This window comes from Leptodactylus fuscus, chromosome 1, assembly GCF_031893055.1.
Source record: "Leptodactylus fuscus isolate aLepFus1 chromosome 1, aLepFus1.hap2, whole genome shotgun sequence".
Lineage (NCBI taxonomy): Eukaryota > Metazoa > Chordata > Amphibia > Anura > Leptodactylidae > Leptodactylus > Leptodactylus fuscus.
This window is the reverse complement of record NC_134265.1, coordinates 330,547,496-330,566,203: the sequence shown is the minus strand read 5'-3', so window position 1 is coordinate 330,566,203 and position 18,708 is coordinate 330,547,496. Positions and strand designations below refer to the sequence as shown.

The 18,708-nt window shown below is 43.6% G+C and overlaps 1 protein-coding gene across 1 annotated transcript in view; it reads left to right on the top strand.

Moving 5' to 3' along the window:
* The window catches only part of RGS12 (regulator of G protein signaling 12), a 114,224-nt gene that overhangs the window by 7,810 nt on the left and 87,706 nt on the right, over positions 1–18,708 (top strand). The window contains exons 2-3 of the mRNA XM_075261041.1: positions 4,736–6,649; positions 12,536–12,652. Coding sequence (XP_075117142.1) covers positions 4,796–6,649; positions 12,536–12,652 — 1,971 coding nt within the window. The 5' untranslated portion in view covers positions 4,736–4,795. The remainder of the gene's footprint in view (positions 1–4,735; positions 6,650–12,535; positions 12,653–18,708) is intronic.

Here is an 18,708-nt window from a genome sequence, read left to right as displayed (position 1 = left end):
GCCCATCAGTATGAAGTCTTGAACAACTACTTTAAGTCTCGTTAACCAACCCCATTCCTCACCTGGTCCCCAGACAACCTTCCACATCCTTTCTCTGCAGAATTTCTTGGCATGAGATCTTGTGTAAAGTCTTACATTCATCGTACATTTGACCACTGGAGACTCCAGAAACAGAGCTTGAATCCTCATTCCAATGCCTAACCCATAAGGTGTGGATCTCCTTTGCAGGGGCATAACTTCAGGCTTTTATTTCCCTATCACAAAATCCGTACCCCCCCCTATTATATTTAATCATATTCCGTGTTTTGCATAATAAAGATAGACTGTAATAAAGACCTCCAAAAGATGGCGTGCTTAATGGTAAAAGCATACCACGGGGTAATATAGGAAGTATTGGTCAGGTTACATGTGAGTACCCTTAGGGTTCCTTTCCTTACAGCATTACATAGACAACATTCCTGCTGCACGCAGGGTTGCGGAGTCGGTCGGCCAAAGCACCAACAATCTTTCCACAACCCCTCTCCGGCTCCTTCTAAAATAGCTGACATGCATGGCCAGTCAGAAGCTGTAAAGATCCATTATAATACCAGTGATTGAGTCCTATGGTAATAAATATGTAACAAATTATAGATCTAATTATACAATATTAATAATTGCATAATATAATTAAAGGGGTTATCCATCCACATCCGCAAATATATTCACAGCAGTGCTAAATCCTCACTGTTCCCTTGTGCAGCCTTTGCTTGGCTTTATTTTACTTGCTGCTCCTTGTATGCGGTGAATCTATGGACAAACTACATTTCCCATGATTTATATCTGCCTCTGTGTAGTCCTCCCTTTTCCACTCTCCTGTATTGAAATCCCAGGTAATAAATCACTCCCGCATATGAGATCACTTGCTGCTGTGATGTTTTTGTTTGCTGGCTGCACTGCTCACAGGGAGGGGTAGTTTGCTTGCAAATGAAACATCACAGCTGAGGTCAATGACCTGAAAGTGAATCAGATAAGCGGGACTGAATTTTAATAGTATATATATTAGGAAGTGTTTTGTATTTATGCATCCTGTTATTTGGCTCGTATTTTTGAAAAAAAAAAACTGGATAGCCCCTTTAATCATTTTATTTTTTAAGCTAGAGTCGGTAACTTATTTCCAACTCTGACTCCACCCACAATTGGTCCGGCTCCATGACTCCCAACTTCACAACCCTGTTTGGAGAGCGAGGCTCCAATATTGGCGATGTACCCAAAGACGTTCCGAGGGAATAAAAAGGAAACTAGGAAGAAGGATGAATCGGAAGGGAGGGAGCAACGGACCAAGTGGGGTTTTGGGCCGAGAGAGGGCTCCATGTGCTAATTACAATACTAATGTAGCAGAGAAGACTTTGCGTCCCCTTCGGAAACCAGATGTGACAACTACCATCCTTAAGATATGCCTTTCTCTCTTGCCAAAATTTAAAAAAATTGCCAAAAAGCGATTTTATTTTCTGGTGAAAATTTTTCTCCACCGGTTACATCTCAGCTGGTTGTGAGCTTCTTCTCCCCTTGAGGACGGAGTTGGCTTCTACAACATAAATATAATGATAGTAATTACTAATAATAGCTTTTTACGATGTCGAACTGACCCGGTGAGTTCAATGGAAGTTCATCGCTTGGTTTTCCAGCCAACGTCAGACCTTCTTTGTGTTAACCATGACCTTCTCCTTGCAGTAGACAGACTCAACGTGTTCTTACTAATGGAAGATTTTCTTTGGATTCATCATGTATAATTGAAGCCTAAGCTGCTTCAGAACTAGAAAATTCTGATGTTACTCCAGTTGTTCCAGTATTGCCCAAGTTTTACACTTAAAGGGTTGTTTGATGCTGTCCTTACATTGGGAAGATGTTTCAGTTGCCTCCATGCCCCACCTGAGATATGGAAGGAACAAAGTTGTCACCAGTCTTCTTCTTTCCTTTAATAAGATCTATTTTTGCCTTCTTAACCTCACACCACCACATCCCTTTCTCGCCTCCAAATGTGACTGATTTAATGAAGATCTGCCACAGAGAGTCCACATTGTATTAGATCATCTGTAACGCGTCCAGATAAAACTCGCATATGATATGGAGATTTACATTTTTTCTTGATGTTCGGGCCGTTTGCCCTCTGTGTACCACCAGATGAGAGCGGTACCGACCTATATATACTACTAAAAGTATGTACCCAATGATAAAACTAAGTACCCAGTGAAGCTGTATGGTATCAGAATATTACACTCTGGGCCATGTGGCCTGCTGAAGAGCGATGGGGTGAGCCCAGGGTGGGTGTTCAGTGGGTTCAATATCATCCACTGGCTTTTAAAGAGCCTTTACATCCTTCAATAGGTACTGCTCCACTGATTCCAGTACAGTTGGAATTTTTTCTCTAGCCCACACCGTTCTTGAGCAATCATTTGTGTTAGTTTTACCACAGTTATGCTCTATACTGTCAAGTGGGTGGTTCCTAATCATCTTCTCTGCCCACTTGACAGTGCTGAATATGATTGTACTCAAAGTAACAAATGTGATTACTTGTGAACGGTGAAGGCTAGAAAAAAAATTCCAACTGAATCTGAATCAGTGGAGCGCCACCTATTGAAGGATGGAGGTGGTGAAAGGTCCACTTTAAAGAATGTCTACCCGTTTAACCTAGGGCATCTGTTGTATGAAACATAGAACTGTTTCTGCTCTGTGGCCCCATGAACCTTATCAGGAGACCCAATAAAAGCATGATCCTTATGTAAATTAATGGGAGTCTTCCACCAGCAAAATCTCTTCTGTTCCACTTATATGGTGTTGAAGGGCCATTGGAAATGAGCTGTTTGTTGTTTTTGGAAGAAAGCAGCCATGTTTTGCCAATCCTGTGCAATACCCTTAAATATCTGATGCCAGGAGGTCTTCTCCATGACACATCCCTTTATGTGTAAAGGCCCTACAATATTTCATTCAGTGTAACGTAGAGGGAGTCTTATGTTTGAGTTGACCGCTGGCTTCTGTTCCACCCACTAGTTTCCTAGAAAATGGATCGTACAGAACCTGCACATAGAAAATGGTGTCTGATCTGCCTCTTATAGGTCAGGAGGAGCTGAGCAGATTGATATATAGTTTTATGGAAAAGGTTTCCGCATAAGTAAAGAGGTTTTCTAGACTCGCTGGCAGTGTTTATAGGATAGGTCATCAGTATCCTATAGTTGGGGGTGCAGCATCCAAACCTCGTATCAATCCGCTGATCTGGTGGCATCCCGGTGCCGGAAGCTATTCTGCTCCTATTCTGATGCCAGGATGTGACCAGGGTCCAGATATCGGATCCAAACTTATCGGATACAGACGAATTTCACCGTTGGCAGCTCATTACTATGAAATTTTTTTTAAAAAAAGGGAAAATCCCTTTAAGGGCTAGTTCACACATAGTTTTTTGTAAATCCAGGTCAAAAAACTGAATTCAGTGGGAGCCGGTCATTTCCCTATTTTGACACGGATTCTGCGGTGGTTGTCAAAATAATCCCTCCGGACTAGGCCCATTCATTAGGGCCTAATCCAGAGCGGAAAGCCGCAACCGTTGGAAACCAGAACAGTCGCGGCAGCCGCGTTTTGCTCCAGATTCTGACGCGGCTTCCCGCGTCAGATTCCAGACCAAAAAACTACGTGTGAACTAACCCTAAATCTTTGCTTGTTCTAGGCATAGGAGTCAGATGGGAAGTCTTATCACTGATTGACAACGATTTCTGTAGGGATGGTTTCCAATCACTGAATAGGACCGCCCACTGGACTCCTAACTGGTGTGAAACCCTCTTAGACTCGCAACGGTCACAGCAGCATTTAATTCTATATAGAGGGTGCCAAGGACCCAAAGCCTCATGTGTTACTTTAGTGGGCACTAAAGATTTGGCACTTTGGTTACTGGATCACCAATCTCTCCCGGAGGCTGTGTATTTTATCGGCTAGCTTATAACTATTTTGATAGGATTTACTCATTGACCCTATCGAGTAGACTTGCTTCCTGCCATTTAATTATCATCTGAAGGAAAGTACATTGTGTGACTTCTATTATGAGAACCTTCATGACATACAATTAAATAACCCATTAAGGAATGTGCTGGCATGGCTTCTGTTTTTGTGGTTTTACCTTAGTGCTAGAGAATATTAGTTAAAGGGGATGCTCAGAATGGGTTACATTTTTTTTTTTAATTCTTACCAATTACCCTCTGCTCCTCTTCCCTTGCAACGGGGACCCAAGGCCGTCACTTCCTGGTCCCTCTCGACATACAGGAAATGCTACAGTCAACCAATCACTGACAAGGATTCACTGTGTGGTCATTTCCTGTGTGCTGAAAGGGACCGGTAATAGAGACCAGTGTGGGGCCCAGGTAACATCAAATTGGGATCGGTGAGGAAACTTTTAAAAAAATTTTTTTTAACCCATTTTGAGTCATCTGTAGAAAAGTTTTACAAATTTTTGTACAAGATTAGATAAATATGTTCTTTCCAAAAATAATGCCTCATCTGTGTACAGGCTGTGTATGGGATTGGAACTCAACGTGACACACAACCTCCATACAGGTGCGGCTCTGTCTTTTTTGAAGACAGAGTCCTGTTTTTCTAATCCCGTCCAACCTCTACAACATTCCTTTCAGCAGATGGACTTGCCTTTTCTTGGACATGAAGTTTATTCAATGGAATACAGATGTTTAATGTGTTTTTTATTTTTGTTTTCCAGGAGTCTATGACGAAACTCGACATATTTTCGGACGATTACTTCACACCATAAGTCAATGAAATGCATAGGCTGGGTGATCCCACTAAGAGTCGGAATAAGATGCATCTGCCCCCAAGATTGAGGAGTGTCGAAGTTGCACGGGGAAGAACGGGCTATGGCTTCACCCTTTCTGGACAATCTCCTTGTGTCATAAGTAGCGTCATTAAAGAAAGTCCTGCAGAATTTGTGGGGCTTAAACCTGGAGATCACATATGTGCCGTCAATGACATCAGTGTCAAGAGTGCGTCTCATGAAGATGTAGTCAAGCTCATTGGGAAATGTTCTGGTGTTCTTCATATGGTTATTGCTGAAGGGGCCCGCCATATAGATTCATGCTCAAGCGACGAAGAGATCGCGTTCTATGAGGGCAAGAATTTGTTAAAACCGAGGCCAGATTCAAAAACCTTGGGCATAAACCGAGCAGAAAGAGTAGTTGAAGAGATGCAATCGGGAGGAATATTTAGTATGATCTTTGAGAACCCAACAAGTGGTGGGAAAACCGATCATCAAGCGGCGAAACACAGATCAAGGTCAATGTCTGCTTCTTGCTATGAAATGAGAAGGGACAGGAAGAATCACAACCTCGACTTCCTTTCGAAAGACGAAATATCGAGGATGATTAACAGCGACTCTGTCTTCTCCAATGGTCTGCAGAACTTGGAAGACTTTGAGTTGGATGCAAGTATCCTCAATGTTGGCATGATAGTTGGGTACCTTGGTTCAATCGAGCTACCTTCTACGAGCTCTAACCTCGAATATGACAGCTTGCAGGCTATCCGAGGTTGCATGAGACGTCTTCGAGCGGAACAGAAAATACATTCTCTAGTATTAATGAAAATAATGCATGACAATATTCAGCTGTGTAATGATAAGTCAAGTGTTATAGCGGTGTACCCAGCAGAGAAGTTGGCATTCAGTGCCGTTTGTCCTGATGACAGAAGGTTCTTCGGACTCGTAACTATGCAAAGTAGTGATGACCAAAGCTTGGCACAGGATGAAGAAGGGGTTCTGAGGACCTCTTGCCACGTCTTTATGGTAGATCCAGAATTGTTCCACCATAAAATACATCAAGGTATTGCTAGGAGATTTGGGTTTGAATGTACCCCAGACCCAGACACCAATGGTTGCTTAGAATTCCCACCGTCTTCTCTTCCCGTTTTGCAATTCGTCTCTGTTCTTTATAGAGATATGGGTGAAATGATAGAAGGGGTCAGAGCGCGAGCTTTCCTTGACAATGACGCCGATGCCCACCAGAACCACAGCACCAGCAGCAACAGCGATAGCGGCATCGGAAACTTTAATCAAGAAGAGAAAACTAACCGGGTGTTGGTGGTTGATTTAGGAAGTGCCCCAACCAAACATATTCCGCATGGACTTTGGGAGAATCCAGGAGGCAGAGGACAGAACCAGTCAGTTCTTCACTGGAATGGCTATGGCAATGAAGATGATATTGGACACTTTGGAGCATCTCATGGAGCAATCGCTGATAAACCACAAAACTTCAAGAAGCATTTAGGTCCTTCCGCACGCATTGAAGTTCCGGTTATACCACCCCGAGGACCCCAGCCTCCCACAAAGAAATCCAGTGTTCTTGAAGGCCAAAAGAAATGGCTGCCTGTTCATGTCATTCGGGATTGGCAACAGGGGAATGTCAGTGATCAGGAATCCTACGCAGATTCGACCGATGGTTGGTCAAGTGTAAATTGTGGGACCTTGCCGCCACCTATGAGTAAGATTCCGGCTGACCGATACAGAGTTGAAGGGAGCTTTGTACCACCTTCTGCTCGCAAAGATGACTGGCCAAAGAAGGCATTCGACATACACCACATTTTTGGTGGTGCACATGGCTCCAAGAAGTCCAGAGAGGACAGAAAGGTGAGATACCATTAAATCTAATGTGTGGATATACTGAATGTGTGACAAATTGTCAACGTAAAATCTCAGTTGCCGTTCCGTTGCCAATTCTTGTTGTTAACAGGGTCACTAGCAGTCTCTGTCTCTCATTCTCCTTCCCGTCACCATAGACTTCTATTGTGAGCTATAGAATGACATCACAGTGACCTTTGGTAGAAGGTAGCACAGATTAAAGGGATTGTCATTTTAGCAGGTGGGGGGCAGGAGAAGAGCCAGATAAGTGGAGAAAAAAAAAACATTTTTCTTAAGACTGGAGTATTAGTTTCCAGTCTTAAAGAAAAGGTCTGACTGATGCAGGCTGTGGCCTCTTCACAAATCTGTTGGACGTCCCAGCACCAGAGTGGAAATCTAAGCTAGGTAGTAACTGGGTAAACCAGTCGGACTGAGATGACATGGTCAATTGCGACTGCAGCATCTAAAGAGCTGTGACACACGGGTGCCGTAATATTTACTGGTAGTGGTGTAACTGGGAATGGCTGGGCCTCAAGGCGACATCCCCCCCTTCCCCCACAGCGATACCAGTGTTTGAGGGGTTCAAAGGCCAGTGGCTTCACTTTAACAATCCCCCTGTCCTGATCACAGCTGCCTCCACAGAAGGGGAGGCGCCGGCGGCCATGAGCACGAGCGAGTATCTGTAAATAAATAGGGCCCATTATCTGGTGTTACTCCAGCAGGTAATGGCTCTATGCAGCCTGCAAAAGAAATGACAATTTTTACAATGTATTGCAATGCATTAGCATTGTAATGCATTGCATTAGTGATCAGGCCCCCTGGAGTTCAAGACCCCTAGGGAGTCTAATAAATGCAAAAAAAAAATATTTAAAAAAGTAAGAAAAAAAATAAAAACAAGTATTAAAAATTCAAATCCTCCCCATTTCCCTAGAACACATATAATTAATAACTAATACTGTGAAACACATACACGTTAGGTATCCCTGTGTCTGAAAACACCCGCTCTACAAATCTATAAAAATATTGTTACTGTAGATTTTCCCTGAGACTGTTTTTTTTCCTCCCACTTGGAATTCAGTCTGACTACAGCCAGGCTAAATATAGGGGATCTGCAGTGCTCCTGTTCCGTCGGGAAGGGGTTAATAGGAGCACTGCAGATACCCTATATTCAGCCAGGCTGAATTCTAAGCGGAGGAAACCCCTCAGTCTTCAAGCTCCGGGAAGGGGCAGACAGACAACCAAAACCTCCCCTTCCCCAGCGTCTACTGCACCCAAAAACTCCGGCCATTTTAATTTTTGAAATTTTCCATTAGCTGCTGCATTTCCCCCCTCGGCTTATACTCGAGTCAATACGTTTTCCCAGTTTTTGTGGTAAAATTAGGGGCCTCGGCTTATATTCGGGTCAGCTTATACTCGAGTACATACGGTATATAAAAAAATGAACGTACCCATACTAGGCATCACTGCATCAGAAAAACTATAAAAATATTTAACCCATATCGTGAACGGAGGGAAAAAGAATGAAATATATACACCATTTAACCTCTATCAAAACATTGAATAAAAGGTGATCAAAATTTCAGACTTTCCCCAAAGGGTACAAATAAAAACTACAACTTTCCCTGCAAAAAGACACCTAGTACAGGTCAATTCATGGAAATATAAAAAAGTTACAGTTGTCGGAATCTGGTAACCCAAAGACGTATTTTTTATTTTTCAAAATTTTTGGATTTTTGTAAAACTATTAAAATGAGAAAAAGAAACCCTATATAAATTTGGCATCTCTTGGGGTGCGTTCACACGATGTAAAATGGAGCGCAAGCTGGCATGTATACGCGTGTCAGCATTATGCGCGCTCAAAAGATCCCATTGATTAGCATATACGCCGTGTTATTTTGCGCCCGTAATTTTGGACCAAAATGCGCCTGCCACGACTCTTGCGGCATCTCACAGTCGCGGCTTCCCCCTCCAGAATAGGCTCAAATGAATGGGCCTAGTCTGGAGGGTGCTGTCGCGAGGCGGACACTGGGGCTCAATCAGCCGTGGAATTCGCCTGAAGAAAGGGCAGCTCGTTTCTTTTTTCTGTGAGCCAGAACATACCGCTCATCGAAAAAAGTAAGCTAGCGGTCTGCATAGACCTCTATTGTGAGGGGGCGGATTCTGATGTGTTTTCGACGTCAGAATCGGCCCCCTCTTGCCCCGTGTGAACAAGCCCTTACATTGTAGGGAATAGTAAATGGTTCCATTATAAAGTACAACTTGTCCCACAAAAAATAAGCCCTCATATGACTTAATAATAGAATAAGTTATGGCTTTTGGAAGACAGAGAAGTGAAAAACACAGATGCAAAAATGAAAAATATCAATCCAAATAGGATTTGTGCTCGTGTTTCCTCTTTCCTTGAGTAACATCTTCATAAAGATCTTCTCCAGTCATTTATCTTTATAGGATTTTATAACTTTTTATTATATTATTTTATTTTCGAGCGATCCATTTCACAGCAGAGGCCCATTTCATGTTTTATTCTCTGCAGTCCCTAGTGTTGAGTGATACCAGGCATGATGGGAACTATATCATGTACTGATAACTCTTTCAGGCCTATTTTGTGGTAATGTGACTTTTTTTTTCGGGGATTACTCACATTTTCTTGATTTGGCAGGAGCGTTGGTCGGACGCCATGCATATATCTTATAGTGCCGTCTTGTCTCAGTAATAAGCTTGGCTCATGTTACATTTCTTTTATGGAAAACATATGAAGCTGTAATGTTATTCATTTCTGTGGATGCGGATATATTCTGTGGATATAGCCGAAGTTACGAGGTCTGAAACAAAAGCCTGTCGTGTCTATGTATAGTATCTGTTTCGGGAGTGGCGGCTGGGTGCGACAGACAAAGTTCTGATGTTTTTTTGTTTGTTTGATAACTAGCTAATAGTTTACAGACATAAGCAACTGTTTTTAAAGGGATCCTATCATTAAAACTCATTTTTTTCTCCCTAACATGTAGGAATAGCCTTAAGAAAGGCTATTCGTCTACTACCTTTAGATGTCTTCTCTGCGCCGCCGTTCGGTATATAATCCGGTTTTGTTGGTATGCAGATGAGTTCTCTCGCAGCACTGGGGGCGGTCCTCAGCGCTCAAATAGCATTGGGGGCATCCCCAATGCTGCGAGAGAACTCTCCAGCACCGCCTCCATCTTCTTCAGGAACGGTTCTTCTTCGTGTCTTCTTACGGCAGAGGCTTGAAACTTCTAGGCCTCGGACAGCCGACTGCGCATGCCTTCCGGGCCACAAGAAAATGGCCGCTAACAATACTGTGTCAGCGGCCATTTTCTTGTGGCCGGTGGGCATGCGCAGTCGGCTCTGCCCTAGGCCTGAGACCTAGAAGTTTGAAGCCTCCGCCGAAAGAAGACGTGTGAAGAGAATGTTCCTGAAGAAGATGGAGGCGGTGCTGGAGAGGTTTCTCGCAGCATTGGGGACGCCCCAGTGCTGTTTGAGCGCTGGGGACCGCCCCCAGTGCTGCGAGAGAACTCATTTGCATACCGATGAAAACCGGGTTTTCTACAGAACTGCGGCGCGGAGAAAACATCTAAAGGTAGGAGAAGAATATCCTTTCTTAAGGCTATTCCTACTTGTTAGGCAGAAAAAAATGAGTTTTAATGATAGGATCCCTTTAAAGGCTCTGATAACATCATCAGAGAAAAAAGACATCATATTTTAAGTGAATTAATTCAGATATGGTCTGTAATGCCGCATGGGGCCTTACCTGCAACTTAGTGCTTGGAGATGGCTGATGGCCAAAGGGTAGATATAGGCTACTGTTTTGGTTTCGGAAGTTTGGCAAATTTTAGTATTACTCATGCAAAAAAGATTAGTGGTCACATTTGCATTCTGTCTTCTTATGTTGGGAAATGGCTTTTGGGCCACTTGAGGCTTGAGGGCCCGGTAGCGATGGCTACTGCTACACCCTATAGTTATGCTCTTGGCAGTTACTTACTGGCATGGTAGGGCCTTGGTTAACTGAATGAGGATGTCACTAGCATCCTATGGGGTCTTGTCATAGGTAGTAGTCGGAGAATTTGGCCATCCCCGGAAGGAATTTTTTCCCCTGAAATGGGGTAATTGGCACGAGCCTCATGGGGTTTTTTGCCTTCCCCTGGATCAACACTGTAGGGATTGTAGGGTTATAGGTTGGACTTGATGGACTGATGTCTTCCTCCAACCTCATCTACTATGTAGCTATACAGCATCTACAGTAGTTGTACTATGCAGGGTAGAAATATCGTTTATGGTAGCCCCTAAGAAAACCATTATATGAAGGCCCCTGCCTAATTTTTTTGGAGGGACTCTGAGATTCTCTTTCAAAAGTCACCATTGCTTCATTTGGTGATATATAATTTATCATTCCGTACTCTTCTGTTTATAAAGGTTGATCAGGAGCTCAAAAATTTGTATAATTTTTTTTTGTTGTTGTTACCTTTGTTCATGGACGGTTTTCCTTTTGCAGCTCAGCCCCATTCAGTTTATTGAGAATGAGGTGTAATCCCCAGCACATCCTGTGCACTCCAGTGGCGCTGTTTTTGAAAAAAATAAATAAATTCACACCCATTTTGCTGATCCTGTGCAAACCCTTTAATAAGGCTGTGGCTGTGTAATGGGGAAGAACAGCGTTCATTTTTGTTATATGAAATAAATCACGGTTTGTATGATGGAGGGCCGGGCAATGATTTATTACTGCCAGTAAATGGCAATTCCCATCGTCCGGGCATAAATATTGTCACTTGGATTATTTTATGGATGTTTTATGGATGTTAATATTTAGTCAGTGTTTTGACACTGTTTTTCTGTGTTTATTTAACATATCATTCCATGACGAATCACAAAATCTATTTACTGCAGTGTACGACCAACGGGTCCCTGTTGAATGATCTTTTACTATTAGAATCACCGCCCACAAGGTGATCCCCATTGTTCAGCTGTAATTTGTAGCTAGTGTTCAATTTATCTGCAGTGCCTCCGCGGGAGAACTGAAGAATTACATGATGTCCATAAGCAGTCTTAGTTATGGATACACATGTGAGGTCCTCCAAAACAATCTTTATAGCCATTCTCCAGTCTGGGTAATAGAGGAGGACCCGAAACGTGGACTGCCCCTTTTTAATTGACCATCAGATATTTGATTAGATCCATTCCTAAACAATCGTTGCTGTTAGTTTCAGCACAATTTTATGCTCCCTACTTACAGGTGGGCGGTCCTGAGCTGGAGCAGAAAGACAGGAACTGCCCACCTGACGGTAGAGAGCAGAATTGTGCTGAAACCAATGGCAATGATTGCTCAGGAATGGTGGGGGCTAGAGAAAAAATTCCAACTGTGCCAAAATCAGTGGAGCAGTGAGTATGGAAGCATGCAAAGCGGTGGAGGCGGTGAAAGGTGCTCTTTAAGTCTTTCAGTAGTTCCCCGTATTAGTCATTTTATAACATTTCTTAGGCCTGGTTCTCATCTGCGTTCGGTATTTCGTTCAGGGAGTCCACTTGGGGAATACCAAATTCATTGACAAGCGATGAGCTTATGAAAGCACACGGACCCCATAGATTATAATGGGGTCTGTATGTTTTCCATGCGGTGTCCGCACGAAACATGCAAAGAGAAAAGTACTTTCCTTTCCGCATGACTTGTGTGGACACGGCGCAGAAAACACACGGACCCCATTATAGTCTATGAGGTCCGTGTGCTTTCATAAACTCACCACTTGTCAATGTGTTTGGTATTCTATTCGGGGGGTCCCCAAGTGGACTCCCTGAACGAAATACCGAACGCAGATGCGAACCGGGCCTTACATGTACTAAATATTCTATTTCTGTATTATTATAACTATGGTATATATATATATTTTATAGAGCTCAAAATTTGGCCATTCCAGTGGATTGATCCAAGGTGCACAACGCTCTTCAGGACGTAGGTCGCATGGAAGATCAAAGCGGTTCAGTATCACAAGGTCTCTGGACGACTTGGAGGTAACACTGGCACAATCTTTATTTCAGATCTTACCATGTGGTTGGCAGGAATGTGACCTGTAATTTATTTTGTAGAGAGTCTATACTGTACTTTCTTGTTGTGGGCCCATAGGACAGGCCAGTTTTGTTCCCTTTCACCCTAGTGCTTTGTCATTTAGGGCCACTTCCATCTTTTCTGTAGGTATGCCATCACAATTTGAGTAATAGGGGTCCGGTCACTGGGGCCCACACCAATCCGGAGAATAAAGGGTCCATAGCACTGAGGTCCCTTTAATTTTTTTCCTGGACGGAGATTCTCGTTGCTACTGGCTGTGAAGTGTATTACAGCGTAGCCCCATTTATTTGATCACACACCCCCTTTTTATTTTTTACAAGATTCACACTAATGCCGGGGTCTCCATTGTTCGAGTCCATCGGGGGACCTTATGGTAAAGTCCAAATTTGTACCAAAATTGGTCAAATGCAACCTGTCTGCCGTAGATTACGTAGAATTATGATCAGCGTCTTACAAGATGGAACACAGAAGTCTCCAGGAAAGTACAGCCCAGGCTCATACTCGGCAGTGCCGTGCTACCAGTCTTATGTTTCCACAAGGCCGGGCCACTGTGGTTTAACTTGGCATAACAACTGTGTTTCCATATTTTTATCTAAATGATGTGTCTAGCAGCCGCTAAGGGCAACACCCAACCATAAACATAGAAACAGAACCGTGACAAAGTACCAAAATAACTGTGGTAACATAGTGACAGCGGGACATACACTGTATATAACAGGACAGTGGTAACATAGTAACACCGGGGAAAACACTGTGTATAACAGGACAGTGGTAACATAGTGATACCGAGACATACACTGTATATAACAGGACAGTGGTAACATAGTGACAGCGGGGAAAACACTGTATATACCAGGACAGTGGTAACATAGTGATACCGAGACATACACTGTATATAACAGGACAGTGGTAACATAGTGACACCGGGACATACACTGTATATAACAGGACAGTGGTAACATAGTGACAGCGGGGAAAACACTGTATATATAACAGGACAGTGGTAACATAGTGACACCGGGACATACACTGTATATAACAGGACAGTGGTAATATAGTGACACCGGGACATACACTGTATATAACAGGACAGTGGTAACATTGTAACACCGGGACATACACTGTATATAACAGGACAGTGGTGACATAGTGACACCGGGGAAAACACTGTATATACCAGGACAGTGGTAATATAGTGACACCGGGGAAAACACTGTATATACCAGGACAGTGGTAACATTGTAACACCGGGACATACGCTGTATATACCAGGACAGTGGTAACATAGTGACAGCGGGACATACACTGTATATAACAGGACAGTAGTAACATAGTGACACCGGGACATACACTGTATATACCAGGACAGTGGTAACATAGTGACACCGGGACATACACTGTATATACCAGGACAGTGGTAACATAGTGACACCGGGACATACACTGTATATAACAGGACAGTGGTAACATAGTGACACCGGGACATACACTGTATATAACAGGACAGTGGTAACATAGTAACACCGGGGAAAACACTGTATATAACAGGACAGTGGTAACATAGTGATACCGAGACATACACTGTATATAACAGGACAGTGGTAACATAGTGACAGCGGGGAAAACACTGTATATATAACAGGACAGTGGTAACATAGTGACACCGGGACATACACTGTATATAACAGGACAGTGGTAATATAGTGACACCGGGACATACACTGTATATAACAGGACAGTGGTAACATTGTAACACCGGGACATACACTGTATATAACAGGACAGTGGTAACATAGTGACACCGGGACATACACTGTATATAACAGGACAGTGGTGACATAGTGACACCGGGGAAAACACTGTATATACCAGGACAGTGGTAACATTGTAACACCGGGACATACGCTGTATATACCAGGACAGTGGTAACATAGTGACACCGGGACATACGCTGTATATACCAGGACAGTGGTAACATAGTGACACCGGGACATACACTGTATATAACAGGACAGTGGTAACATAGTGACACCGGGACATACACTGTATATACCAGGACGGTGGTAATATAGTGACTTGTGTTGTGTATAGCAGGACAGCAATAACGTAGTGTTATGTAATCGCTGTGCTACGGTCACTATGACTTTTGGAAACTAACTTAGCCATGGTGACATAGTGACACTATGTATGTAAATGTAGAGAAGTGACGTAGTGATTGCACCATTGTTATGGTGAGTATACAGAATAGTGACATAATGGCAGTGGTAGATAATGTCATTGTACTGACTGGATATAGGACAGCTGTGACCATACAATACTAATAATTGATATGGGGACTGGTAACACCCAGAGGTATAACGTCAAGCTCATGGGCCCCAATGTAAAGTATGTAATGGGGCCCCCACTTACCATGTGTCTTCTATATCCCTAGTGTCTTCTTGTGTTCTGCAGACGACTTCAGGCCCCCCTGAGGCTCCAGGGCCTGGTAGCCATTGCTACTGTTGCACCTCCCATAGCTACGTTCCTGGTAACGCCATGATATCACAATTTGATCAGAATGAGATATTGTCATTTTCCGGCTCCAATCTGGCCGATCATTAACTGTTTAACGTCCCTGTGTCTGTGACCGTCTGATAATCCAGAACATATGATTTAAGATAATCTTTGTTTTCTTCATATTTATATGGTGCCTATTGGGCCCCTCTTTGGCTACTAGTGGGTGGCTCAGTGGTTAAAATTATTGCTTTGTATGAGTGGTGACATCTGTATGAGGTTTACATGTTCTCCTAACACAGACACTATATAAATAACAGGATAGACGTGTCTATGCCAGAGACTACCGAACTTGTATTTTCCTTGCTGTTCTGCTTTTTCATAGCCTCTGAGGAAGAATATAATGCGATTTTATAGGTCAGGAGGAGAACCTTTGAAGACATGAATAATCACAGAGATAAAATGGAGCCCGCTTAACAGGCTTTCCACTGTGTCGGAGGCAGTCAATGTAAACATGCAGAATACGGCGCAGCTGGGAACCTCTGACCCCCTGCCCTAGATGTGGCCAAGTGTCTGTGGTCTTGTCAGAGGAACACAGGAGCCTTTGTCCTCCATTCACAGAGCTGTAATTGGTTTTCCTATTCACTTTGCAGCCCAATCTCCTGCCTGGACTGCAAATCGCTTCAAGGGGTTTTTCTTCGCTTTGCTTTCTAGCAATGACCTTGACTTGTGCAGAAAATGTTATTTCGCTGCCCATTTATCATTTGTTTCCAGAATGCACAGTGAAAATGGATCTTTAGTTAAAGGGGTTGTTTGAGAAAAAAAAAAAAAAAAAAAAAGATAGTGCACTGATCCTTTTAAAGGTCCCCCGTTTCAGCCCCACCACTCCTGTGTACGCGGTTTCCGGTTCCCTACAGACTTCCTGTTTGATGGCCACATTTACATGAACAGTACATGATCACTATGGTTAGTATGTCACATGTGCATGAACCCCACGACCACCAAGGCCAGTGATTGACTACAGTGGTCATGTGATGACGAGCAGGAGGGCACCACAGGCCACAGGAGCAGCGGTGCTGGAACAGGGACCTTCAAAAAGGGAGCTGTTTTTTTTTTCTTTATTTTGAACAACCCCTTTAACTCCTTACCACATCTTGGTGTAATAATATACAGGCCCGGGGCAATTAATCAAATTTGCCTTATTGGTTTGGCGATTGTGTGCACTGCCACTGTTATACATGCCCAATATAACAGTGGGGTTGTGGACCCACTGCGCCACCTAACCAGTTTGACTTGGGGCCACTCCCAAGGAACAAGGGCATTGTCTGAGCAGGTTTCCTCGCACTCACTCTTGCTACAAGGAGACTACTGGGTCTAGGACTGGTCCCAGTATAGGTCAATCCCTGATGGACCAGTGTGAAGCCCCAGGGGTTAGGCAAGAGAATGATCAAGAACGGGCCGAGGTCAGGGGGCTTCAAAATTTGTTCAGAGTTGTAAACAGGCAGAAGGACAGGGCGGGCAGCACAATTATGAGGTGAGCTGAGGTCAGACATGAGAGATTAGCAGAACTAGGTCAGGAGCAAAGACCGAGTCAGGAACAAATCAAGGTCAAGAGACGGCGAAACTAACAGAGAGCAGTAGCTGAATTTGCAACCTAGGAACTTATATTACTCAGGCGTCCCGTGCCCAGTGGAGCTGCTTAAAATATGGCCATGAAAAATTGACTCTGGAAGATTTGGTGGATGCCAGAGATTGCTCAGGCAGAGCAAGTGACAATGAGGAGAAGGGCCGGAGATACCTAGGGCTTGGTTCACACTAGTGTCATAAACGCCTGATGCCATCCAAGGCTGTTCCATCAGATTTAATGAGAAGGATAGCGTAGCATGCTGCAATATTGTTTCTGTCAAAATAATCCCCCCCAACGGTGTCTGTTGCGTAACACATCCAGCACTGCCGTCCTGTTATAATGGATACCACGATGTCAGTGTGAACAGACCCTTACGAGCGACTTATTTCTATCTACAGGTTTAATATACTAGTACACATGAGTATGTCAGTATATTTCAAGTCTGAAATAACATTGAAAAGTTAAAATTGTAAAACAATTACGGTAAATAAAGTCTATAGCCTCCTATTTAGCATAAAATCACCTTGTAACGTCCTACAACGTGTCTCGCTTCTCTAGGAGCAGCACTGCCAGGTCTTGCTGACACCCCTGCTGGGTTCCTTTATTCCATTGCCTGTGAATCCACAGATTTTACGGCGGATTAGCCGGGGATTTCGCCCTTTATATCACATAATAGGCATGCCGCTTGTTAATCCACAGCGTGCCCCAAAAACCGTGCAGATTCTTTTTTCGCTGCTTGTAAATGATGTTTTGAAAACCCAAAAGCATTGTACTGTAATTTGTAGCAGATTCTCTCTGACCTTAGAGTCTTATTTTTGCCTTAAATCCATAGTGCAGGTGAAGGGAACAAACTTTGTGCAATACCTTGTTAAAGGAGGTCTATCACCCCCCTCCGCCAAACATATTCGACCCCCGGAGCCCCATGCAGTGAGAATTGATCCTCCCACATCCTATTTGAGCACTAAGAGCGGTGCTCCCAAGGCTGAAGTCCCGCCCCCAGGTCACCAACCTCCTCATTTGCATGAGACTTCAAAGTTGTATTTCTCCAAATCTCCAAGAGTGACATACATAACAGAGGTATGATGCTTATCCCTATGATGTCCTCTCTAAAGGGGCCCCTAGACGATCAATATTATTGCGCAATATCGCCTCCATACGGTACAATCTTTTGTACAAACCAAAATATTGCACAATAATATTGAACGTCTATGGGCCACTTAATGTGGTGGACAGTTGAATATGGTTGAGGGAGATGGTAGACTTCCTTTAAAAGGAGTCTGTCAGCAGGAAAATCAGCATCAAACTAATGTCAGTACTTTGTAGAACAGTTTCTGTACTTTCCAGAGATGTCTTTCTTATTCAGCTTTGCAGCTCCTTTTTCAAGAAAATCAGCATTTTAATCTTATATAAATTAGCTGAAAAGGGGCTTTAGGGGCATTTCTTCTCCTTCCAGAAGCAATGGGGTGTTAGCTGTTAGAAGCCCCAGCAGGAGAAGAAACGCCCCTAAAGCCCTTTTAGGCTTAGGCCCCACGGGCCGTATGCGCAGCTCTAAAGCGCTGCGGGAAGAACCTCTGCGTGAAAGCATTGCGGTTCTTTCTGCAGCGCTTTTAAGAGAAAGTTCACAGAGTTTTCCTCTGCGGACTTTCTCTTAACATTATATCTACGGGAAAGCCGCCGGCGTTTCCGTAGATAATTGACATGCTGCGATTTGCAAAGCTGCAACGGCTTTGCAAATCGCAGCGTGTCCGCGCTGCGATCTTTTCCGCAAAATGGGCATGGGATTCGCATGAATCCCATCTACTTTGCCTGCACTGTACAACGCCGCGATTTTTTCTGCAGCGTCTCCGCTGTGGCAAATCACGACGTTTCCGGTCCATGGGG